This window comes from Thermobia domestica, chromosome 5 (genome assembly GCF_964235325.1).
Source record: "Thermobia domestica chromosome 5, izTheDome1.hap1.1, whole genome shotgun sequence".
Lineage (NCBI taxonomy): Eukaryota > Metazoa > Arthropoda > Insecta > Zygentoma > Lepismatidae > Thermobia > Thermobia domestica.
The window spans coordinates 120,717,052-120,745,025 of NC_137458.1; the positions used below are offsets into that span (position 1 = coordinate 120,717,052).

The 27,974-nt window shown below is 35.7% G+C and overlaps 1 protein-coding gene across 2 annotated transcripts in view; it reads left to right on the top strand.

The window, feature by feature from the left end:
* Delta (neurogenic locus protein delta) overlaps positions 1-3,500 on the top strand; it is a 430,997-nt gene extending 427,497 nt beyond the window's left edge. For both annotated transcript variants that reach the window (XM_081759002.1, XM_081759001.1), the window contains exons 10-11: positions 53-1,019; positions 2,473-3,500. In XM_081759002.1, coding sequence (XP_081615128.1) covers positions 53-1,019; positions 2,473-2,620 — 1,115 coding nt within the window. In that variant the 3' untranslated portion in view covers positions 2,621-3,500. The remainder of the gene's footprint in view (positions 1-52; positions 1,020-2,472) is intronic.
* Positions 3,501-27,974: the final 24,474 nt, after the last annotated feature.

Consider the following 27,974-nt stretch of genomic DNA (forward strand, 5'->3'; position numbering starts at 1 on the left):
TTCTATAAATGTCTTGTGATTAATGATTTTTTTCTTGTTCTTATATTTTCAGGTGGTACCTGTGTTGACCGAAACAATGGATTTGAATGTCACTGTCCAAGCGGTTTCACCGGCGATCGCTGTGACACGAACATCGACGACTGCAAGGAGAATCCATGTCTCAACAACGGCACTTGTGTGGATCTTGTCAACGACTTTATGTGTCAGTGTGTGCCCGGCTATGTTGGGTCTTTGTGTGAAAAAGTTGTGGACTTTTGCCAGCATAGACTGTGCGCTAATGGGGGGGAGTGTGTTAATCTTGTAAATGACTTTAAATGCAACTGTAAGCCCGGTTTTACTGGCAAAGATTGCAGTGTTAGACTTAATATAATAAATGTGTGTGTTTCAAATCCTTGTGCAAACGGTGCCACCTGCATTGACCTTCATAATAATCATTTTATGTGCCAGTGTCCACCGGGGTTCAATGGCCGACTGTGTGATATCTATTTGGGGATACCCCGAACTGTGAATGGTACTTTGGTGGGGAATATTTCTAGACAAGTGTCAGACTTGCCAGCAGATACCAGTCTTTCAACAGAACATGTAATTGTCATCGCCACACTGTCAACTGCGGTGCCCGTTCTCGTGCTTGTGGCAGCCATTGTGGTGATGTGTATGAAGCAGCGACGAAAGCGCGAACAACAGCAAGCCGACGAAGAGGCGCGCATGCAGAACGAACAGAACGCTGCCCAAAATCGTTGTGCAGACACGCACGTTATTAAAAACACTTGGGGATTCCCCGAAAAGTGTGTTAACCATGCTCTCAATGAGAGTAATAGTGACTGTTTTTCTCCCAAAGAAAACACATACTCTTTTCAAAGAACTAAGTCACATAAACAATTAAATATAGACAGAACTTCAGTGTTAAATAGTGCAAAATTAGAAAAAGATTTTGATAATTTGTGTTCAAATCAAAGGACTTCAACTAGTGATAAAAGAATTTCTATGTTGTCTGTAGATTCATCGTTATGTAATACGAGGTAAGTTAGCAATATTTTTTATTTGTTTTCAAGTTTTTATATTTTTGTTCAGTATTTTATATTTTTGTCTAGTGCCCCCTCCCCCCCCCCCCTTTATTGTATTTCAATGAAGCATTTGTTTCCACGAACTTGAATTCGCAAGAAGTAAATTTGTTTAAGTGAGAAGAATTTAATATTTTTCTTTAAACAATGTCAAGGTACATATAATTATTTCTTATTTTCTAAGAGATTACAAAATGGAATTTTTCTGGTATATTCCTTTATCATATAAATAATGAAATATTTTTATTGATTCTCAGTGGGAACGCTTTTCTTTAGTGCTAACTAATATGAATTAAAAATCCTTTATATAACTTGAAATGGTGATTTTTGAAGCCGGTACATTGACATTACTTGGAGCCGCGGTGGCAAAGTGCTCACTCTGGCGCGCGTGGGGTCCCTGGTTCGATTGTAGCTCCCACCAAATGGACTTCGTTGTAGTGAATAAATACCATGTGCATGGGTTTTCTCGGGGTTCTCCCACTTTCGTCATTCCACCATTATCATTCATCTTTTTATGACCGTCTCCCTCAGCCTCGGTATATAATCGCGAGACGTCAACTTTTTTTTTTTTTTTTTTTTTTAAAAAAGTAAATGTAAATTTGAGATTTATTGTGATTTATCTATGTTAAATGTTACTTTTCTAATTTCAAGAGATTTAATTGGTTAACGAAGATCCAATATTTAAATACTTGATAAAGTCATCCCGCACTAACAATAAATAATTGGACAAAAGTAGGCCAGTTCATATATATATTTAAAAATGCAATAATATCCCAGCATTCTGTAGATGCGACTAAGGAGAAAACTTCAAATCGACAGTCAGGATTGCCAGTCGCGGAATTTACCCAGAACTCCTCAAGTATGAATCGAGACCTCTAGCCTTTTACTTAAATGAAGTTACTCTAACTGTTCAAAGAACCTGAAGAATGTTTGTCCATAGACAAGAGCAATAATAATCGGTAGGCTCTAAATTATTCTGTACCTTACTATTGACTACCCTGTTTCTGCAAGCTCGATGGAGAAGAATGATCCATAGTCTTTATTCACAAACATGAAATTTCTCTTGTTTTCTTTTGCTTAGATCTTTCAAACGAATTATTAATGTAATGTTGCATATGTCTCAGGAAACTTAATTTAAATGCTTCTTCTTTTCTGTTGATTATTGATTAACTAGAGTTTTAACGCCCCATCTCGGTACTGACGCTATAACGGACGCTAGTGCTTAATATGGGATCCTAGCCACTGCTCAGGCTTTTCTTCGAAGCTTTGTACCGTCAATTAGTAATAACTTGTTTTTAATGTATTTGGCAGAGTAGTTATTTATTTTTGACTTGTAAATTATGTCTTTATAAATTTACTTTTACTTAAGTTTATTGATGCTTATGATCCCTTTCTTTTCTTTTCTTTGCAGTGATACAACATTATTAAAGAGGTCAATTGATAAGGACCGTAACAGTATTCTCTCGGTGTCGACGTTGAGACCGAGCAGTAGTGTATATGTGATAGATGAACATTTTCAAGATGGCCAGCCGACCGGCATGCTGGCGACGGAAGTGTGAAAAATAATATAATAACTAATTAAATTGAACGGGACTATACTGAAGTGCATGTTGAATGGATTTTTTTCTTGTATGTTCGTTACGTTTATGCGTGCGTGCGTGTGTATGTGTGTGTGTGTGAGAGAGAGTGAGAGAATGCTGATTGTATGACTGTGAGGGAGAGACGAAATTCCTGATTGATTGATTGACTGCTGGCCCTACCTCACTCGTTATGAAAAAAAAATGTTTGAAATTAAAATTATTAATTAAAAAAAACTGAAAGACTGTTCCATGACTGTGGTAGGGATGGCAAGACTTAAGATCTATCTATCTATATATATGAATAAAATATGTATATTAAACTTATTTATTTTGAAACTAGACTGTTCAAATTGTAAGGTGATTTACAATACATGAGTAATTAATTCTTTATAATGATTATTATTATTATTATTAGATGCAGACAGTTCATATCTGTTTGGTGCCACCAAGGACGTAATGTGATCCCATTAAACTAAGTCAAAAATTTATTACTATTAATAATAATAATAAAAAAATAAATACTACAGATCTTATAGAGGGGGGAAAATTATTAAGTGTTGGTTTTTTGCAGGTTAGGTCTTTTTTGAAGTGACTGGGATTTAAAAAATAAAATTTATATTTACTTCGAGAAGTATTGCCATTGTTTAAAAAAAGCAAAAAAAAAGTAAATAAATAAAAAAAAAGTGTTATTTGAACAAAGACATATGTTCCTGTTAAATTAAAACTAAGTCATTTTTTTTCTAGTGGGGCATGTTCGAAGCCTCCATTGCCACTTGTTGTACTTTGTACTTAATGTTTTTTTTTTTGGTCATGTTACATGTAGTCTTTGAAGCATGCGAAAAATACTTTTTTGTACAGATGTATATTTATAGTGAGATAAAAAAATACATAATTGTCATGTAAATAGTTTATGAAAGAATTGTCAATATCAGTGTTCACTTTCACTCAATAAAAAAGTCATGATTTGGCTATTTTTTCAAATTTTTGAAGTTGTTCCTTGTGGATTGTGCTTATTTTGCACAGTTAGTAAAATTGTTCATTCATCATCAAATCCAAGCATTTTTCTTCCTTTTATAGAAACCTTTGAATTCCTGTTAAAAAATAGTACCTATTTGAAAAAAATAAACGTGCTAAATAAATATGTACAATCACATTTAAAAGTATTGTTAGTCATATTTCGTATTGCTCGGAAACAAAACTTTTTTTGTGACTGTACAGAAACTTACTTAACCCAGTATTTTCTGAAAGTGATCTAATGCGTTTGAAATAAGTAATAAATAAATAAATAAGTTTTGGGGAGTTAATGTGTTTGGTATTGACTGTCAATGTGATGTTCCCTCCCCCCCCTTTTTTTTATCGTTCAGAAAATACTCAGTTTTGTTAAGTGAATAATTCTAGACTGCGCAGGAGAAACAATGTAAGTCAAAAACACAGGTTTTCAGGAAGCTTTATTATTATTATTTTACCAAGCATAGCTGAATCACTTATAGTAACAGTATCAAGATGCGATTATTCAACTCACGTTTAGAATTGACTTATACCAAGTTACGCAGATGGAGCATGATACATTAATCTCCAATTTTGACTGATCTCATTTTGGTCAATTTCTGACATACCGTTTCTCTCGCGCAGTCTAGAATTGTCATCGGAAGAAAAAAGTACAATCTTCATCTATTTTTTTAGAGCCCTATTCTTAAATTAGGAAATATGAATATCATACTATGACATTTTAAAGTATTATGGGTTCTTAAAGGATAAATTAGGATTGTATTTTTTTTCTTTTTTTCACGAAATTACTGTGTAAGCTTCAATTTTATACGAAGAATCTTAAATTTTGCTGGATTTTTTGTTTTTATTTCCAACGAAAATTTTGTGCTGTCAACGAAGATTTTTTTTTTTTTTTTAACTTACAAGATAAAAGTTTTGAGTTGCTGAACGATTCTCGATTTTTTTTCTAAACGTACATCAGAGCTTTAACTTCCTGACTAACAATCGCAAATGAAAATTCATCCCTGGTCCATGAAAGTTTCGTCTCATAACAGAGTCGATGTCTTGAATGAATGAAGGGCTTCACTACGAACTGTTTAATATTTCAAAATAGATTTCGTTACATGAAGTGTAAATTACATGGAAAGATTTTTTTTTTTTGTTCTACACACACACACACACAAAAGGATAAATATGATAGAAGTTCTCGACCTTTTAAACTCACTGTATCGTGTGAAAGGTGTTTGAATTTTAGGGTATTCTTGTTACAACTTTGTTTTTTTCTTTTTCCCCTACGCTTTCAAAATCTCATAATATACTAGTTAGGTATTCCACGAAGTTCAAACTCTTAAAAAAAAAAAAAAAAAAATGTCTATCTCAACGTAACGAATGGAGTCTGTTGTGAAATCTTGAGTTTAACGTCCCACAATTTAATCTTGTAAACTAAAGGAGAGACAATAAATGTAAACTACCAAGGAAATCCACTGACACAATAGCTACGCATGCATCTCGTCGTAAGATGGAATCAGGAACTTTTCGCATCAGAAGTAAGCACTATACCACCAAGCCAGGGACTCCCATTGGACAATATTGTAGTTGACGATAGTTCCAGAATATTGGCCTAACGACAGAGTTAAAAGATAATAACTCAAGAATCTTCAAACACGTATTTCTTTATTTATTTTTAAGAAACTGATGACACATCTTTCTCAAGAGTTGATATTCTTGCAACCGTTCAATAAAGGAATTTAAATACTTTGAATTGAAATAAAGATTAAAATTGACCAAAGATTATTAACAATTTATTTATTTAATTCCATGGATGAGGCCTTCTCAAGGAGGTTGGTGTCCATGTCTATATTTAATGCTTCCTTGAAATAACCTGTACGTCAATCAATATATAGTCAACTACAGTATGTTGTTTATTTTTTCAAAACCTATTTTCAAGAAAGATATAACTATAGAGGCACTTGCCAAAATTCAGGGCTGTAGCAAGGGGTTAATCACCAATGGCCCAAACATCTTCGCAAGTCTTTAAGGAATGATGTCCTAGGACTGTCATTTCCAACTGAATTGTATGTCACGTCATAATGTTTCTTCTTAACTTCTCAGCAAACCACATGAGGTGGGGAAGGAGCTTTGAAATTATGTTTATTAAGCACTAATAGTGTAGTTTTTCAGGTATACTACCCCGTAAATCCATACTTTTTCACGTACACTGCCAACATTTTCTGCTTGTACCTTATTTCCCTCCCACCTCAGGATTGTAAATGCGCAAACCTACATCACACATCAGTCAGGTGGAAATGACTGCTCTAGAATCTGAAACTAACATAAAGCCCAATATTTCGCAATCATAATTTATCTGCAATTACAGTCTCAGCAATTGCCTCTAATTATTATGATGAAAGAAGACAAGAATAGTAATTTAAATTATGAAAATAAAAGTGATTTTGTGTGCGATGGAATCACAAGAAAAAAGCTGAATCGTTTGGAATGAATTTTTGGATATAGTTATATAGGTCTACTTCGGACTTTTTTTTATTATAATACTTTAATTAAAATGCGTAACCTTAGGGGGTGAAACGGGGATGATTTTCTCGAAAGTTTTTAGCATCTTACGAACCCCTCAAATTAGAACGATGAAATTCGATAAATATATTTCATATTAAAAATAAGCGGATATGTGTCCCAGTGTTTCCAAAAATCCAATTTTAAGGGGTGAAGGAGGTGGTTTCCATAATTGCTTTTGCCATTGAAATAGACGTTATCTGTTGTTTGTGCTCGCATCGCATCACGAGAAAACAGCTGATCTGTTAGTATCTACCTCAAGCTGGACTTTTATAATGCCACTTTTGTTAAAGGTGGTATCCTAAAGCGGCTAGAGAATGAAAATTTACACCAGAAACAGAATATCTGATAGGATTTTTATGTTAACACTTCCATTGGAATGCGTATCCTATGGGAGGGACGGGGCTTCAAATATTTCCCATAAACTTATTCTTCCCGTGCGGAGAACGAACAATTCAGCTAGTCCAGAAATATTTTGAAAATGATAAATTAGATGCTAAAGTGCAAAAATTATTTGTTACAATTGACCCACTTTTACGTGCTTTAGTCCTGCCAAAGCATTACCTGATGAATTTGTTAATCACAACGTGTAACGAAAAGTGACCTATTTGTTCATAGGAAAATACTGTACGAATCAAAAATGAAGTGAAATCTTAAACTTAATATCCCAGGAGTATGTTCTTTTTAGGCTAAGACGGGTAATTAATGAAAGTCAGTGATCATGAAAGAATTAATGGAATGAGGGAGGAATCGAATACACACACAAACACAGACAATTATATTGTTCACTATAAACACACATGGTCCAAGATCGAACCAGGACCTCTTAAACCACAAGTAAGCGCTCTACCACTTTTTGTTTTACAGTAGTCGCCTCAGCCATAACACTTGTGACAATGGTTTACTAATTAATGTTAAGATGGTTTTCTAGTTAATCGAGTACAGCTAGGACACGATCACAAACTTTCAAAGACAGTTGCAAACGCCCATACACTCCAGAGGAACTCGAACTCCAGTGAGTTGCGCTTCGTCATCAATCAGCTCAACGCCTCAGGCCCCTCGACTACACCATACTACCACTAAGCCATTGTCCCCCCTTCCCTTTAAAGTAACATATGTTTCACATGCGATTGAAACATGTGAATGAAGCGAACAAAATATATAAAAATAACAGAAGTTGTACCATGAATGTATGGAGGAATTGGAAAGGAACCAGTATTGATAAGTATGGATTTCAAAGATACAGGTGATATAAATTGTTTCTGAGAGACATATCCTTTCTGGTGGACCAACTGCACAAAATGTTATTATCTTGAGAAAACATCATAAGCAACGCGACCTATGGTGCAGTATAATTATACAGAATGCAAGAAGGGCATTTTAAACAAATGTGTGCAGAAAACGTGTTTTCTTCTCCTAAGAGCGTGGGAATACAGCAATCCTCTCAAAAAATATGCTTGTCTGTGTGTGTTGCTGTACACCTGTACACCAGCAGCAAGAGTCAGACAAATAAAGGATTTCAACAATGAACCCAACCATTCTATAGACTATTTTCCATTTATTTCTTAGAACTGCTTCCAGACAGGTGTCTGTTGTCTTTCCAGTTGCACCAAATGTCTTTAAAAGCAGGTTCACCCGTTTACGCGAAGAAAGAAGAAAGGAAAGAAGGAAAGTTACGATATTCTGCATTGAGTTATTGAACCTCTCACTACAATTTAATTATTATATTCTAAAAATTTAACTATTTAATTATTTATTCTAAAAATGATGGTATACAGGCATGCACCCAGATTTTTTTTTTGGGGGGGGAGGGGTCCAAGTTTTGGGGAAAGGGTGTCCAAAATTACAAGCCACTATGTCTATGTACTACAAGCCACTAAAAGGAAAAATGATAGAGCTAGATTGTTTTTATAAGACAAATAATACAGGTGAAGCGTAAGATCAAATTTTCATGCTACACCAATCATTTCCCTGTTAAATAAGCATAGTTTTATTGAGGAAGTGTATAAATGTATGTTGAGTTAGGAAGCTTTTTGAAGGGTGGAGTCCAGATCCGGTGAACCAATCCCGTGGGTGCGTCTCTCATTTCCCAGGAACGTTTTTGCTAATTCCTTGAATTAGAATAATTTTATTGTCATTGAGCCCGACTAAGATGGTGGTTCCTAATCTTTTTTGACTAAGCACATCCTTTGCTGAAGAATTAGTCCCAGAAGCGACAGTCCTATTAGCGACAGGAACTGTTATCTGTCCTATGAGCGACCGATTCATTTACATTGAGATGGTGGAAGATGATATGATTCCATCTCGCAAAATATGTTTGCCTCTGGCGTTATTAGCGCCCGAACAACCTTGGTATGAAATATGTACGTGCCAGTGATACTGTTCCTCAAATATATTTTTCCTCTACTGTGAGTGCAAATAAACCTTATTTTAATTTTGAGTTAGATTTGACGTAAAACATATCAAGCAACTTAACGAGACAACAGGGATACTTCCATGAAAAGTATATTCCTATGTTATTATTGAAACTCAGTTGTAATATCCAATTTCTTGAAAAGCTCTGTTTTCTGTACTTAATTTGATTCAAATCTAATTACTCACTAAGCACAGTAACATATTTTATTTTGAAAAACTTTAACGTGTAACAGTTTCGCCAACTATCTACTTTTTGGACTTCCTAAGACACTGTGAATAAAATGAAAAACAAATGTCAATGATAAAAGACAGCTTTTGAGATCCCTTACATCTGATTGGCTATTCTCAATCAATCCCACCAATTACAATACAGTTTACTCTAAACAATCCAAAAGGTTAACAAACTCTTTAAACTACCTTCCGCCCTATTGTAAGCTACTAAAACGTAAACTAATTGCTTAATTTGCTTCCTCCCTTGTTTTGACGTATACATAAAAGCTTGTCGTATAGCAATCTGAAATAATTCCTTATAATTAGACGAACTGTTAAGTCCTGCAAGATTTGTAACTTGTATGATGATTTCTTTGAATACGCCGTGTTTTCAGATGTCTTTTATATCCTCAAGTGGTGAACACCCTCTTCCCATGGGCGCCCGATGGGGAGGCAGGGATCGCCCATCGCCCCTGGCTCAAAAAATGTATACGTAATATAGCAAACCACGTATATTAAATACCAGATATACCAGACGTGATAACAGCAACCATGAAGATGCCCCTCCCTAGAACATTTTCTTCGGGCGCCCCTATCTGTTTCTGATTTTTTTTTCTTATGCCATATACATATACCGCCTTATGCAGAGTCGTTTTGACGTGTGATTAGAATCATATTAAACACCTGACAACCACAGGAAACGTATATTAGTCGAAATCTTTAGTATGCCGCTAATCACGCGTCAGAACGACTCTGCATAAGGCCCTTTCAATCTAAACTTATGCTCCGTTTCATTTTAACATGAACTTCTTAATTATATTAGAATCATAGACAAAGGCGGAGCTACTCTAAATATTTAGTTAGTTTTCCCCTTGATATAGTCAGTGTATTCATAGAGATTAATTAAAAATATTAGGAAAAACGTATAAAATATTGTTAATGTAATGAAAGCATTCTCACGTATTAAATTCAGGTAGAGCGAAATTTTTCATAATACATTTTGTTAGGTTCTAAACCACATTAGCATGAAACAAGCTAAAGAAGAGAGAACCTTATCTTCTTCCATTATCTTAGTATGAACGAATCGGTGACTCCCAGGACAGTTAACAGATCGAATCGGTCGCTCATAGGACAGTTAACAGTTCCTGTCGCAAGTGGGACGACACCTTGCTGAACACCCTCAACATTGTGATACATTTGTTTGACTTTTTATTAATCTTCTTTATGTATATAAAAATGTACTCGGAGGCATATTGTATGTGTGTATATGTGTTCCAGCATAAGTCTAGAACGCCTGGAGCAATTTTAACCAAGCTTGGTACATTTATTTCTTACAGTGTCGAAACTGTAAAACTTTCCTGGTACACCTAGGAGGAGTGGAGGGGGTAACAAAACTGGTCGGAAGCGATCTTAAAGGGAGGGTGAAGGTAAGATATAAAATAATCGAAAACGACCGATATTAGTGTCGAATTCATACGTAGATCTCGGATTCGCTGAGTTAATTAGCGACAGTCCAAATGCTGTTTAAGTCCAAACTCAGGCTCTAGTCTTATTGCTAGCACTCCTAGAGGTGTGGAAGAAGGGGAAACATGTAAAGATAATTTATGTTAGTGTCTAATCCATAGTTTTCGAGCTCGCCGAGGTGAATAGTGACCAATAGCGAAGTGTACTATGAGGCTCTGAGGCCGGGCCTACCCTGTTTTCTACCATATCTCTTCTTTATCTTTGATTTCTTATAAAATAAAGTAAATACTTCAACATTTCGTTTTTTTCAGTAACAAAATAGTAGGTTCGAAACACTCGAAGTCTCTTCCGTGCGAGCCTCACCAGCTCGCTAGACAAGCTTACGGGCTATGCTGCTTAGGAAGCGAAGCTATTATCGCTGGGGATTACACGCATTGTTGGGAAGGTGAGAAGGCTCGCCTCTGGGAGTTTAGTTTTAGTATTGAAGGCATCTTTCAATGCTAATATGTTATAAAATGATATCCTTAACACAGAGTAAGAAGTTTCTGTGTAGAATTATGTATTTCTATTAGTGATAACTTGTTTAATTTAGGCATATACTCTCAGGAGTTATTCAGCGTAGCTGTATTTTTCCTACATGGTTCCTGGTTTATAATAGCTTGTAGAATATAAGTCTGATACAATCAAACGCTATGGTCAGGATAAAATAATATTATTTGTGTGTAATTTTAGTTGTTTTCCATTCACTCCATAGAATACAATATTAAATATCTTACGCTGATTCAAATAAAGTTCCTTCTGAGCATTAACATTTCCAGTGAAGTCGTTATCACGTGATGCATTAATTAAATGCAGTATTGAACTTACTTTAAAGTGAGAGATGCAAGTAGCAAACGCTTATCCAAGAAATTTGACAGCTAATTAAAGAATATCTTTTTCTCTTCCTCGATTTTCAAATATGCAGGAAATGAAAACAGCAAGTGAGGAGGAAATTCCCCTCAACCCCCTGAAAATCCCAGACAGAAGAAAAAAATGAAATTAAATTTTTGAGTTTTACGTTTCAAGCTTATGCTGGCTAGGCTAAAGGAGACGGTGATGATGATAAATGAATGAAAATGGTGGAATTAAGAAAGTGGGAGGAAACGGGAGAATCCCGAGGAAAACCCCACACTCGGTGTTTGTCCACCACAAAGTTCACTTGGCGGGAGCAGGGTTTGAACCCCCAGGCAGAAGAAGGTATGAACTGCAATTTAAAATACAGTGAAACCTGTCTTTAGCGGAATCGAGCGGGACTTGCAAAAATTTCCGTTAAAGTCAGGTTTCCGCTTGGTGGAGGTAGACCTTTCCTTTTTTTCTTTCTTTTTTTAAATACATGCTTATATTTTCTCAGTATGCCCATTTATATTGCTGTACGTACATTGTCCGATTACAGTACTTCTTTCTTCTACGAATAAATACACAAAAAATTCAAATGAATACAAAATTTGCTATGCACACGTTTACTTTATTTTTCTAATAGCCAAGCAGGGTTTTCTGTTTACATTGCTGCTTGGCTGCTTGACTTTCCGCATACACTTTAACCTGAGAAATTATACTAAGTGAATCAGAATCATTTTTCCGTAATGCAAATTTTTGCAGTTCCTTTAAACTTCTGAGAGCATCTTGATATGTATTTATTCTACACTCTTCTCCGAACTCGGTATCATATTCTTCTTCTTCCTCTATCTCGTTTTCTTCTTTCCAACATTCCGTATGATTCTTAATTAAGTTGCGGGGATTAAGGACAATTTGTGGGGGTGAATATGAGTAGTGGTTGGGGAAGGCCAACACTTTCCAGACATATTTAACAAAAGAACGAACATTTTATCGCAGACAGTGTAATGTATATGTCTCACAAAATGTCTAAACATCTTCTAAACTCTGTAGTCCGGAACTCAGAATTTTCCGTTAAATGTTTATTTTTCTTTCCGTTGTCCGCGTAACACAGTTTCCGCTTAATGAAGCGACTTTTTACACGTTTTGTTCTCCAAAATTCATGGGACCGTGAAATATTTCCGTTTAAGACAGTTTTCCGTTTAATAAAGGGCCCGTTGAAGACAGGTTTTACTGTATTTGTAGTGGAGATAAATGTTAATATTCCAATCATACATATTGCATGTTTTCCTCATGTAAATATTTGTTGAATAATAATAATAATAATAATAATAATAATAATAATAATAATAATAATAATAATAATAATAATAATAATAATAATAATAATAATAATAATAATAATACTTTCCACTCACTTATATATTCATTCTTTAAAATAAATAGATTTAGTAGTTTTTTTTTTTTAACTCAATAAGGAATTAGAATTCTGACTGTAATTTTAAACATTTTGATACATTAAAAGTTACTTGTATTATTAATTTGTCGTGCCTACCCTACTTGTGGGATTACGCTTCGCCACTGATAGTGACACTTCCGCAACTGAAACATCGAAATTTCCAGAACGAAAGCGACTGAATCACTTTTCGGTTGTTGCTTTTGATGACGTATCTTGCTCATAAACAGCACAACTTTCTTCACGAACTTTCGCAGCATTTGTGTCCTTATCGAAATAAAATTGTAAAATGTAGCACTGTTTCATGGAAAATTCACATATCTTCACGGTGACCACCCTTTTCGTCCAAAGATATTTCGTCCAAAGGACATTTCGTCCAGAGACATTTAGTCCAAAGACATTTGGTCCAAAGGACATTTCGTCCTAAAAACAATTGGTTCAAAGGACATTTCGTCCAAAGGACAATTGGCCCAAAGGACATTTCGTCCAAAAGACATTTGGTCCAAAACACAATTGGTCCAAAGGACATTTCGTCCAAAGACATTTGATCCAAATGACATTTCGTCCAAAAGACAATTGGTCCAAAGGACATTTCGTCCAAAGACATTTGGTCCAAAGGACATTTCGTCCGAAAGACAATTGGTCCAAGGGACATTTCATCAAGGGATGTTTAGTTCAAAGCACATTTCGTCCAAATAACATTTGGCCCGGTAACGCTTGGGGCTCCAGGGTTTGTTTCTGTTAGAAGAGTAAAAATGTGATGCCTATAACATTATGGCTCAGTAGCTTCTTATTTCTAAAGGAAATTTGAAATAAGATTTATTCCGCAATTTTCATTTCGATAGAACAATTATATGCTGAGATAATCAGAAAATGAAATGAAATCTTTGAGTTTTTACGTCCCACGGCTATGCCGGTTAGGCTAAAGGAGACGGTGATGATGAGTAATGAATGAAATGATGGAATGAAGAATGTGGGAGGAAATGGGAGAACCCCGAGAAAACCCACGCACACGGTGTTTGTCCACCACAAAGTTCACTTGGCGGGGGCTAGGATCGAAGCCGGGACCCCTAGCACCAGAGGTGAACGCTCTACCACTGAGCCACCGCGGCCCTGAGATAATCAGAAAAACGTAAACGCCTGAAAACAAAATGGCCGAACAACAGGAATGAGGGAAAGGTTGGAGTGTGAAGTATGTTGCTGCAATAACTGCTAACATGACATCTGAAATTTTAATGTTGTGAATGAAATAGTTTTAAAATAAGTACCGGTAACTAAAATTAATTTTAGTAAGTTAAATATTAGGTATTCAAACTCTTGTGTTAGAAAAGTGAAAAATAATGTGTATCAAGTTTCTTTGAAGAAATATTGAGAATAGAAAAATACATATGTGTGAAATATATTCTTTTTACCGTTAATAATACTCTTAAACAGTTAAATTTCTTGGCTGCAAAATTGTGATAAGTGATTGACAAATAAATGTAAGATGAAAGTTGGAACATTTCGTGTAGAATATAGGTATCTTTTCAGGTTAACCACAAGTCTGGTTTCTATTCGTAGACTATTGATAGTGTGTAACTTCGGCAAACGTTTCTACATAATTTGTGAGTTTTATGACAAACCAGAATTGTTCACTTTTCTTGTATTTTTATCTCAGTGTTACCCCTCATGCAAATACAGTGTATATTTGGTCTTTCATATTAATTTTCTCGGTACAGTACAGTACATTTAAGATATCCATTGCAAAGTCTCAAACCAAATAGAAGATTCACATGACCATGCGGAGGCAATGTTGTCCTCAAATGAAGAGGGAGTTTGTTCTTCAAGGAGTTGTTTATCATTTCGGGAGGAGGTGAATTCCTTAACCAACGAAGCTACAACCGTATTTCTACGAAGCTAAAACTGTATTTTTATAAAATTATTAATGAAAGCAAAGAAAGGTGGTCATTTTGTTTTCAGGTGTTTACGTTTTTCTTAATATCTCAGCATATATTTGTTCTATCGAAATGAAAATTGCGGAATAAATCTCTATTTCAAATTTCCTTTAGAAATAAGAAGCTACTGAGTCATAATGTTATAGGCATCACTTTCACTCTTCTAATAGAAACAAATCCCGGATCCCCAAGCGTTACCGGACCAAATATCATTTGGATGAAATGTGCTTTGAACTAAACATTACAGGACAAAATGTCCCATGGACCAATTATCTTTTGGACGAAATGTCCTTTGGACCAAATCTCTTTTGGGCGAAATGTCCCTTGGACCAAATGTCTTTGGACGAAATGTCCCTTGGACCAATTGTCTTTTGGACGAAATGTCCTTTGGACCAATTGTCTTTTGGACGAAATGTCCTTTGGACGAAATGTCTATTGATCCGATTGTCTTTTGGACGAAATGTCCTTTGGACGAATTGTCCTTTGGACCAAATGTCCCTGGACCAAATATGTTTGGACTAAATGTCTCTGTACGAAATTCCTTTGGACGAAATATCTTTGGACGAAACGACCCCCAACCATCTTCACGGTACAATACTTTACTTCTGATTATAAGAATTCCAACAGTTTTTGCATATCTACTAGCTTCAACTAACAATTGTGAAATGGGATTAGGTCTGACCTGCCCCATCTCATCTACCCGGAGATTTAGGACTCGTGCGTAAAAGGCTCAATACTTTTTTTTTTTTAAGACTAACCTCTCACCATTACTTAGTCTTTGTATGAGTTTCGAACTACATTGGTAATAAGTGTGTATAAATGGCTATGTAACCGAATGATTTTTACAGAAACGGTTAAGAAATTCAAAGTGAAGAGTTACCGATAGGTTTGAGCAGTGTTGGCTGCATCAATTGTTTTTCACTTCTTGAATAGTTTGAATTCTTATCTTACATGTATCCATTGAGGCCATTACAATTTGAGGGACAGTAAAGGTAAAAACGCAATTCGCAAGTTTCTCATTTCAAACACATTGATACGATATAGCAGTAAAGAAAGAAGATACTCTGTAAAAACGAATTTTTACTACCGTATTAATGACAAATGGTGGGTTTAATTTTGTAAATTGATCTGATATTAGGGCTTTAACTGTGTATCTGAAGCTTGTAAATCCTAATGTAGTGTTTCGCGAACGAGATATAAGTTGCTCTTTGATTTATGACAATTTTTCTGGCCTACAAGTTTGAATTTAAGCAACCTATCCCTTTTAACACGGAGAAACACAATTGTGCGGGTTGTTTAAAATCGATGTAAAAGTGCCTCCTATTATTTTTATGCTTCGAAACGGCGTGCAGTGATTGTGTAAGTTTATTCCAACGATTTGCAGTTGTTTTGTTTTGTGATAGGTCACTTTTGGAGAGTACAAGAAGAAAAAAAAGTAGTGTTCTCAACCTGTCTTCACTGTTCGCCTTTTCCCGTTTCGCCTTATGATTCTTATCGCAGAAAACGCAAACGTCAATCAAAAAATGGTACTTGTTATCGTAAGGCAAAACGGGAATTCCCTTTCGCCTTACAATAATTTTTATATATTGGTAGCCCTGCTTTAGCAAATATAAATGTAATTAAAATGTTCAACAGAAAGATAATGAGAAACTGGAGAGAAACATGATTCATTGAAAAAGAAGGTAACGATTAATGAATTGGAATTCAGAACTTAGAATTAATGATCACAGGGCAGGGGTGGACTGACGAACTTCGGCCCACCAACGAAATTTTTACCACGAATCCGACCATTATGGCTCACGAAACTGAATTTTTGACGCCCTACTGCGATTCACGGGAAGAAAGTTATACCTAATCACAAAAAATAAAGAAAGGGAAAAAAAAAAGAAAAACGGCATAAACAGTCCTACAAGTTCTGGTGTGCGTAAGTGTGTCTTTTTGTGCGTAAAACAGTAGAATCACTTTCAACACTATCCAATTTACATGTATTTTATTTTTTTAACCTCAATGACAATCGTTTATTCTGATTACAGAAAGAGAATTGTAACTCTTCGAAAACAACTTAACTCGGTTCAGGAGTGCAGAAAAGTTTTAAAGAGTGAGAAAGATCCTTGCCGACGCACTACTTATGCGTAAAGAAAAAGGACAAATTAAAATAATAGTTCTCATAATCATGTTTCATTTATTGAGTAATGAAAACATTTTTGCACAAATTCCAATTCACAAAATTTCCAAACAGTGTAAGCCCAACATTCATTAGTGTGCAAAAAATTTCAAGTTAAAACTGTACGACTATACTTAGGTAGGGAAAAAAAAGGGGTCTAGGTCAAAACCCCCACAGCCAAATCGCCCACACTCAAGAAATGTCAAAACGCCCACACGATCGGTCATAACTCCCACACAAATGGACAAATCCCCCAAACGCACGAACGGTCAAAACCCCCACAGCCAAAACCCCCACACTCAAGAAATTTCAAAACGCCCATACGATCAGTCATAACTCCCACACAAATGGACAAATCCCCCAAACGCACGAACGGTCAAAACCCCCACAGCCAAAACCCCCACACTCAAGAAATGTCAAAACGCCCACACGATCGGTCAAAACTCCCACACAAATGGACAAAACAGCCACACATATCAACGGTCACATACCCCACATAAATGGACAAAACCCCCACATAAATGGACAAAACCCCCACACAAATGGACAAAACTCCCACATGCAGAAATTGTCACAACTGCCACACAAATGGACAAAACCCCCACACAATCGGACAAATCCCCCACACTGAAAATATCGTGATTGCACGTCTTTGTTGCGGCTCTTTACGACGCCCACTTTAGTGTTTCTGTCATTACAAAACAGTGCAAGAAGAATAGTTGCAACATCAGTTTGAGTGGAATAAAAAATGTTATTAAAAAGTACAAGGGCAAGACATACAACCAGGATCATTTCAGAGTGTGGTAGATTTGACCGATTGTGTGGGGGTTTTGTCCATTAGTGTGGCAATTGTGACAATTTCTGCATGTGGGAGTTTTGTCCATTTGTGTGGGGGTTTTGTCCATTTATGTGGGGATTGTGACCATTGCTATGTGTGGCTGTTTTGTCCGTTTGTGTGGGAGCTATGACCGTTGGAGGTTATGACCGATTACCAGTGTGGGGGTTTTGGCTGTGGGGGTTATGACCGTTCGTGTATTTGGGAGATTTGTCCATTTGTGTGGGGGTTATGACCGATCGTGTGGGCGTTTTGACATTTCTTGAGTGTGGGGGTTTTGGCTGTGGGGGTTATGACCGTTCGTGTGTTTGGGAGATTTGTCCATTTGTGTGGGGGTTATGACCGTTTGTGTGGGCGTTTTGACATTTCTAGAGTGTGGGTGTTTTGGCTGTGGGGGTTTTGACCGGTTCCCAAAAAAAGAATAAACTCTTCCGCAACCTAAAAGGAAGATAGTTTTTTTTTTTTTTTGGTAAAGTTAACATTTTAAAAATTGAGAGCAACAAGGGACTTACAACAGCGATATATACTAGTGATAGGCACAAAAACTGGTTTTTCGGTTTTTAGAACAACCGAAACCGTTTTTTTAAATTTTCAAAAACCGGTTTCGGTTTTCTCCAAAACCGGTTCAGTTTTTCACCTTCCGTTTTTTCCAAAATTTGTTCTATTTCTGACGAGAACAGTGTTTCGTTGTTCTCCGGAAACCGAATCCGTTTCCACAGAAATAGTTTTTATGTTTTCCAAAAGTTTTCACCGAAACCAGTTTTGGTGAAAACCGAACCGGTTTTGAAGAAAACCGAAAGCGGTTTCGGTGAAAAACCAAACCGGTTTTGAAGAAAACCGAAATGGCGGTTTTTCGGGTTTCGTTTTTAGAAACCGTTTCTTATAAAAAACCGGTTTTGCCCATCCCTAATATATACAGGGGTAACCAAGGAGAGGAATGGGGAGCTGGACCTCCAAACCATATCCTGTCAAATAGGATTCGCTTGTTATAGTATATGTTAATTAAACTTGTTTAATACTTACAGCTAGGAACGTGAGCAGGAATTCATTTCGGAGGGAACGTTTCCAAATTCAATATGAGGACAAATTGTATTAAAATTTGTAATATCGCCCCTAAAATTATACAAAATTTACAGAAATGTCGGGATTTCGGGGAGGGAGATTCGGACCCCAAAGAGGGCTTATTCTGCCCGAAATATTTTTTGAAGGCAATGGCAAAACCTTTATTATTTCATTGTCTGTACTGACTTTCAGTTTAGGAACCTATAGCCTGAGATTATCATCATTATCATTATTTAAAATAGTGATGTAGTAAGTAGTTAGTAAAAATAGTAAGTGTTCGAAACAGAAGTAATATACAGAGTTGTGCTGCTTTAATATTACTACAATGGTCTTTAACATCATATATTTCTGTTTTCAGGTTTGACGGCAGATATTTAAAAATTCCTAGAATTTTCAGATATTGAAGATCTGTCTAATGGTAAAGATGAAGAAACGCCTTCCACAAGAGCTGAGGCTCTATTCCACATGCAGCCAACTAAAAGTGATCACTTGGCATCCGAGCAGGATGAAATGACAGAGGAAAATGAAGAAGCTTCTCTCGAGCAAATGCAAACATAGGTGGCGTAGATGTATGCGATCAACTCTTTGAGTGTTACCTTGCATTTCCTTGATATGTGCGTCTTGAACTCGTGGTTACAGTATAAAAAAGATTGTAGAGCAAATGGAATTCCAAGGAAGAAGATAGATGACCTATTGAATTTCAGAACGAACCTGACAGAAGCATTATTATCAGCACCAAATCGCAAACGAAGACGAGAATATGCTGACGAGATTATTCTGATTCCACCCAACGGCAGGCACAAAGGATCTAAAGGACAGGAGATATGATAGTTATGACCACTGGCCAGAAATTGACAATCTGACATCAGCGAGGTCTTTTCGAATGGAAAGGAGTGCAGGAGAATAAGAACTCGATGTGTGAAATGTGACTCCTATCTTTGCCTTACCAAAAAGAAGAATTGTTTTCTTAAATTCCACCCGCAACAAGTTTGCATGATCGTCGATGATAATTGAACGCATTGTTTTGTTAGATTATAATATAATATTATTTGTAACAATCTTGTACTTAATGAATACAGAAATAAATATGTACAGAAAGTGATCTCAAAGAACGTTTTACAAGTCCCTGATGTAAAATATAATAGCGCATAGGATTTTAGACATTATGTGAATTATATTATGAACATGTTATTTCCTTAAACTGCTTGGATATTGCGCAGTGCAATATTTAAATAATTATTTTAGTACCGTAAATGCGGGCTACTTGGACCCTTAAGGGGCTACTTGGACCCATACCAAAAACTCGTTTAAAGTACCATATGCAATGCAATAATGAGTGAGTTCAGAGTTAGATCCGTTAGATGGGATCATAATGCAGGCGTACACACATTGAAACTAGTTCTGTGGTAGGCTACGATTGAGCAGCATTGGTGACAAAGGTCGTTGACGAAAAGAGTGTATTTATTGAGCGCCAAACTTTTATGTGTGGACACTATTTGCAAGGAAGTGAAACCAATGCTAAGTAAACACATAAGTAGTTACATATAGGTTAATGAAACTGACATGGTAAACTTTCTCATATACAATAAGATGTGTGCGTAATTGCATTATACAGTATATGAAGTGTGTACATATTACCTGGAAAACATGGATATTTTGTCCCACATCTTTTGTTATCTTTATCCCATCCCATCCTTTGTTATCTTTATCAATGAAAAATAAAGGTCTGTTGCCACGTGTCACACAAGTAAGGACTTTTCATTGTTTCCTTAAGGATACCGGTACAAAATGGTTCATCAATATAAAAGATTGCCTGCAGGTCGAAAATATGCTGATTTTTAATAACAGCTTGAAGAATGTTTACCAGCAATTCAGTCGGGGAAAATGTCGCGAAAAGAAACAGAAGCTCACTTCAAGATAAGTAGTTCCACCATAGAAAGAAGATTAAAGAATAGGTCAAGGCAGAATCCGGGCCACCTGAAAGTGTTCACTGAAGAAGAAGAATTAGCCTTCGCTAGTCATCTGGATAAAGTTTGTGATTTCGGATTCCTCGTTAATTAACTTGATTTCAGATTTATTGTGAAGTCCTATTTAGCCATGCATGGGAGAACTGTCATTGCTTTCTAAGACAATCTTCCCAGTCAAGATTGGGTGAAGTTATTTTAGAAACTGCACCTCCAGTCAACGACTAGTTTCGCTGCTAATATAGATAGGGCTCGTGCAGCTGTAGAAGAAGAAAACGTAATCAGCTATTACAGTCATTATATTTGATAGTACCTCTTAATATGTTCTCTTTGTGGTTTGCAGTAAATAAAAAGTGTTGTTCTTGGAACACCTACGTCCTACTTAGTCTCAGAGCAGATTTCAGTGGTTTTCTGTAGGAAAATATGGGGGTGGGTTCAAGTAGCCCGAACGCGAGTCTTACTTGGACCCATTTTTTACAATAATCGCCTGTGTTTTGTTTTCAATATATGTAACTAAAACTGTCCTGGATATGTACAATAAAGCCTGTAGTTCCACTTAATATGGGTTATGACAATAACTTTGGAGTTTTCGTGGATGAAAACAGGGCGAAAGAACGAATTTATTGCAAAATTGGGTCCAAGTAGCCCGCGTTTACGGTACTAAGCAAAAATCTAACTTTCACAATTGTGCGCCTCCACCCCCTCTCAAGGCAACAATGACATGGGAAAATAATTGATTTTTGTATATCTTGGGTCAATATTAATCGGAAATAAACAATTTTAAGTTAAATCACTCACTCGATTTGTCGCCGTGTTGAAAGGGCTATAAAACATATGATAAAATATGTATAACTTTTAATCACTTCATAATTTGGTTTAGACAACCAAAACGACACATATGGTGTGCTGGATTGCATAACTACGTTCACTGCAATCAATGTAATGGTAGTTTGAAACCAATCAATATAACCAACCCCAGAGTAAAACATAAGGACTTACAAATATTGAATACGTAAAAGCACTTTAGTGTAAATTAATGTATACTGTAAATTCTTAATTTTAGAATTCACCACATGAGAACAAGAGTGGTATTTCGAGGGGTGCGTAAACTACACTATTGCTTTAATGAAATGGAATGTTAATTCAATCTACACTAAAAGAAAAGTTGAAATAGCCAAAATTCGCCACGTACACTGTAAATTGCAAGTTGGGAAGCAGAAACAAAGTAAATAATGCTTGCTTTTGCTTGGTAGACATTATAATAAGACTAATATAGTATTAAAAATATCATGCGGTACACTCACTTAATACATAAATGAATTTAAGATATTAAATTTTACAGTAGTATGAGCGTCACAGTTAGGATTATATGTATCACTGTTAGTAGAATACAACAATAAATATAATATGCTACTTGATTGTATTTTTTCATATACAGTAGATAAATAAATAAATAAATAGTAGGTGCTAAAAGAATAGAAAATATCAATTGTTGTGAACAAGGACATAAAAATGCATTATTCTCGATTTTCTAGAAAACTGCGCATCAGCATTTGCCCTCAAGAATCTTTTTTTGTTTATCTCGATGTAATCTATTTTTCATACAGGTCTCATCTGTGCGTTACATTCTAGTGAAATAAAAATTAACAAGTGAATCATAATTTTGGTCCATATATCTTTGTGTACTTTCGTCTTTCTAATGTCATAATGAAAAAAATGATACTTGAGTTTCAGTTTCATCTTAATAGACGGCAACGTTATCGCACATCAATTTTTAGATTTAAAAAAAAATCTCGAAAACTACATTCACTCATATTCAGGGGCGTACGCAGGGCGAAGGGGTCCAAAGCTTTTTCGGGAATTCAAGTTCAATATTAGGACAAATTGTATTTAAATTTGTAAAATTGCCCCTAAAATTATGCAAAATTTACAGAAAAGTCGTGATTTCTAGGGGGTCTGGACCCCTGCGTACGCCTCTGCTCATATCATTTTGTTCTATTCAATTATATCTATCGATTGTTATAGGGTCTATGCCTCACTTTTTCTGTTAAATGCTCATAATTCGTTGTTGAATTTCTTTAGCAGTACATATTTTATGTTAGCTGCTCATTATTACAGTCAGTACATATAATAGTGAAAATGGTTGTTCTGCGCATGTGTGAGGTGACTCAAAACTTTTTTTTCCCCCGCTGTTAGTTAACTCATTCACGCTTCAGAGCATTTCCCTACCACATCCTCTATTCTCAACTAGTCAAATCTCTCTCTCTCTCTCTCTCTCTCTCTCACGGCTGTTGAGGACGAGAATGGATGGAACCCACCTCATCATGGGAACAACGGAAAAACGAACTCACGTCCTCGACCTTGCTCATCCGCCACCTTCACGAACCAACTACCAATTGATTGCCTGGTTTTTTTCCCCCTTTTATTGTTATTGTAACGAAGATTTCTTTTATGTTGAACAATCTTTTTGAATTTTAAATAAAGAGGAATGTGTATTTTTTTTTTTTAATCGGGTGAAAGCTTTACACTTTTCCCCTCTCTTAACATTCCCACGCTCCAAGTACCAAAACGAAACGATTTTCGACTCAACGTTTTTATTAAAGACTTCACTGCCTAAGATTTAACTTATGGAAAGTCAGTATTATTGATCTTTATTGAATATACGTTGGCTATTTTTTGTACATTGCGTAATTAACTTTGCAGGTTTTAAACATCGGTGGCATATCCAGGCCTAATCATAATACGTCATAAAATTATCTCCCTAGCAACTCCTGGTCGGTATGGTTAATAATTAGAGACCGGATGTTAGGCAAAATGCCTATTCTTTAATCTTAAAGATATGATTAAAAAATAACGTTTTAAAGTTTATATCGGGGTTATAGTTTCAATTTAAGCCAATTTTATTTTGCCTGTTTTGCCTATTTCGCCCCTTCCTGCCTAAATAGTTGCTTTAGTGCCTAATGTTGCCTATTCTATGCATTTTCTTCAAAATAAAACTTTATTGGCAAAATATATAATTTAGTATTTCAAGAAAGAATACTTCCTCTTCCGAGAAATATAAGTGTTGTTTGTGGTGATAAGATGCCGTAAAACTTTGGACTGCTATGTGAGCTGATAAAGTATATAGCATTTAGACTGTTCTGAGTAATGATAAAGTGCTGTATAAAATATATTTACCAAATATATGTCAATTCGTTTTTATATATAGAGTAAAAGAAAATATTAACGAACAGGTATGTTTCTATACTCTTGGAACATTATCTATGACTTGTATTTGTTTTTTTAATTGTATTCAGTATTTAATTTATCTTTATTATTTCTAATTACATTTTAGTGCCTATTTTTTAAAATTTTAAGTGCCTATTTGCCTGCATATTTTCCAGGTTTTTAATGCCTAAACATCCGGTCTCTATTAATAATTGGATTGATGGTTTCAAATTTGCTTCAATCTTGATTGTATTTAACGAGGGAAAAAAAGTCTAAAGATGACACATAAATACCATCAATAGATGTTATTGAAGTGAACGAAATAGTAAGGGTGGGTATAAATCCTTATGCGAAGTTTTCGAGAAATGAAGAAATACGTTTTTTCTTAAAGTGAACTTAAAGAAAATTGATGGTGTATGATAGGCACGATATGCTCTAAAGATGAAACTGATACCATAGTAACTCAGTGGTAGAACGCTTACCTCTGATGCGTACGGTCGCCCTGATTAGATCCCTGGCCAAGTAAGTTTGAGGTGGGAAACATCATGTTCATGGGTCTTCTCGAGGTACTTCCAATTCCTCCCACTTCCTCATTCCACCTAAATTCTTCCATCATCATTTACTTACCTTAATCATCATCTCCTTTAGCCTAGCAGGCATAATCGCGGGACGTTAAACTGAAATATTTCATTTTTATTTTTGATGCTAAAATATAATCAAGGTTTTCAGCAAGACGATATTACACAGTATGGCTATTGAAATATAGTAAAAAGAAAAACTTTGAAACGTTAACTTTTATAATTAACTACAATATTGCCAAAATGTATGACCTTAACATCTATATATATAAAAGAGAACGCACAAATCCTTTGTGAACTCATCACGCTAATACGGCTGAACCAATTTCTTTCATTTTTGGGGGGTTGTTAGGATTTGGACCCTAGATGGTTTTTATCATATCACTTTAATTTTTAATTACCAGTGTCTTGAGATAATTGACCATTCAAGTGTCCATACGTACAAATCCTTTGTTATTAGTTCATCATAGGTAAAAATAAACGTATTTATATGCAACCCGCATGACCATGTGACTCGGCGGGTTAACATAAATGACAGGCGCTATAATGTTAACATTTACTGCAATTTGAAAGCGAAAAAGTAAAAATTATCTAAGTAACAAAGTTTATTGCGTTCCGGGGTGACCGCAGCGAAGCGGGGCGGGTTAACATAAATGACAGGCGATATAATGTTAACATTTACTGCAATCCGCATGACCGTGTCACTCGGCGGGTTAACATAAATGACAGGCGCTATGATGTTAACATTTACTGCAATTTGAAAGCGAAAAAGTAAAAATTATCTAAGTAACAAAGTTTATTGCGTTCCGGGGTGACCGCAGCGAAGCGGGGTGAACGCTGCTAGTCGATCTATAAATGACGTTGAGCTGAACAAAATTAGTACTTTTGAGGATAAACTATCGTGTGTATGTTTATATAGAAAATTGAGGAAATGAAAAGTTTCACGACGTTGTATTTCGTTTATTGCCAAATCCGATACATCATCATCATCATCATCATCATAGGTATTCTGCCTTTATTGGCAGGTCACTTGCCGCAGCTGAGAAGCTTCTATGCTCCACGGTCTTCCGCTTACCTTTTCGTCTTCACGTAATGATCTTTCTACTTTTATATCGTCCATTAATTGTAACCTCTTTCGCCTTCTCTCTCTCTCTTTCCTACCACCATACTCTCTATCACGTCTCTCATGATACAATTTCTTCTCAGGCAATGTCTCAACCAGTTTCTCTTCCTAATAATATCTAATATTGTTTTTCTCCTCTACGATTTCTAACACCATCTCATTCGTTTTCTGCTCTACCCAACTAATTCGCTCCATTCTCCTCCACACCTATATTTCAAAGCCTTCCAATCGTTTTTCATCATTTCTACGTAATGTTCATTTTTCTGCCCCATACAGTACAACATTCCACACGAAGCGTTTTATAAGTCTTCTTCTCAATTCTTTATTCAAGGTCCCACAAAACAGACTTTTCTTCCTTCTCAAAGCTTCTTTCGCCATTCCTATCCTTGCTTTTATTTCACGTTCGCACTTCATGCCATTACTAAGAATACTACTCAGATATCGAAAACTATTCACTTGTTCTATTTTGTCCCCTCCCACTTTTATATTTGACACAATCTGCTTTGTTCTGATTATCATGGCTTTTGTCTTTCTAACATTTATTTTCATCCCATATTCTTCAAAGTCCTTCCTCAAGTTTTCTAACATTCTATTGATTTTCTTTTCAGATTCTGCCATATCGTCTGCAAATCTTATACATCTCAGCATTCTATCTCCTATCGAAATGCCGTCTTCATCATGTAGGCTCTTTTTCACTATCTCTTCTAGATGGATATTAAATAATGTTGGCGAGAGACAGCATCCATGTCGAACTCCACTTTCAATTATACTCCCTTCTGTCAGTTCCTCCCCTATCCTAACACTTACTTGTTGATTCATATATAAGTTTCTTATGAGTCTTCGATCTTTCCATTCCAAACCAATCTTTTTTAGAACTCCCAACAACAATTCCCAATTCACGTGGTCAAAAGCCTTTTCTAGATCAATAAATACAACATACACCTCTTTCCCTTTTTCTATAAACCTTTCACCGATCGCTCTAAATAATCCAATTGCAACTCTTGTGCTCTTACCTCTCCTGAACCCGAACTGTTTCTCCTTAACTTTTTCATTTGTTCTTTTATACAACCTTCTGTTCAGTATTCGGAAAAGAATTTTAGCTGCATGAAATATGAAACTAATAATTCTATAATCCTCACATATCTTTGGGTTCGATTTCTTAGCTATCAGTATCATGATCGTCTCCACGAAGTCTTTTGGCCACTCTCCTGTTTCATATATTTCATTGCAGAGTCGAAACAATTCTTTCTTGCCCTTGTTCGATTGGTTGATAGTTTTTGTGGGTATTATTTAGTTTCTCCCCTAAATCACTTTGTAGTAACTTTGGCTCACTTGATAGTAATTACGGTTCGTTATTTGAAAGTGAGACGAGTATAAGTACAGTTTAGGGATATGTCGTAAAAACTACACTGCATAAAACACGAACCAACTTGTGCTAGGTGGCCAGTACACGAATGCTATCTAACCCAGTCAGGGCAGAAGCGTAGCAGGGGGCCCAAGCGGTAGCTAGGGTGTGCGTCCGTAGGCAGTAGGCGCGTCGATGGATTTGGGGAAGATACTAAATGCCATCCGTTTTTATTCTGTTTTAATATATAATTTATTTATTTATGTGCTATCTATGAAAAATATACTGTTAAGTAGCAGATGGTATCCATGTTGTTGTCTGATTTTTCCCCTGCACTGGTACATAGACCTAACAGTGATACACAAAGTACTTGTAAAGTTGAAAAATAAAAGTTATCCAGAAAATAAAGACTATTTATTTATACAAAATGGCAAATACAAGATTTATTGCAAAAATTATTTTGTTACATACCTGAAGTTTCCCTCACTTCTCTACAGAATCATCACCTTCATTTAAACATTTGTCATATCTTTTCACGAGCTTCAAAGTTCCCTTGTTATACTCTTCTACCTCCAGTTTATTAAGACAGGTGGTCACTGCATTCTCCAACTCCTCTTTTGGATGGCTCGCCGTAGTTTTCTTAGAGTCTCGCAATAATGATTTGCAATGATCTTTGTGCCTTTTGGCATGAAATCCACCAAAAGAACGCCTTTACGATCCCAAAAGACGGTTGCCATGATCTTTCATATTAAGACAGTCTGTTGATTTTTTTTTTTTTTTTTTTTTTTTTTTTTTTTGTAATGCAAGACACCTATGTCTCATCATCACCAATCACAATCCGATCAATGCGCGAGCAGTCTTTTGTTTGAATGCAGAAAATAATGTTTATTTTCTATCATTAAGAAGAATCCGAACTTTGTTTGCTGACATGGACCATGCTATTTTAAGCTATTAGTATAGTTGTCTCCGTATCATTTAACATTAAACTTACACACACACACAGCATGCTATATTAATTTTTACTGTACTGCAGATACAATGCCTCGCGGTTTAAATTAACTATATTTTCTAATCTTCAACTTACAAGTATCTTCTATTTTACGAAAATCCTTGGATATAGTATACATGAAGCTGCATCAGTTCCC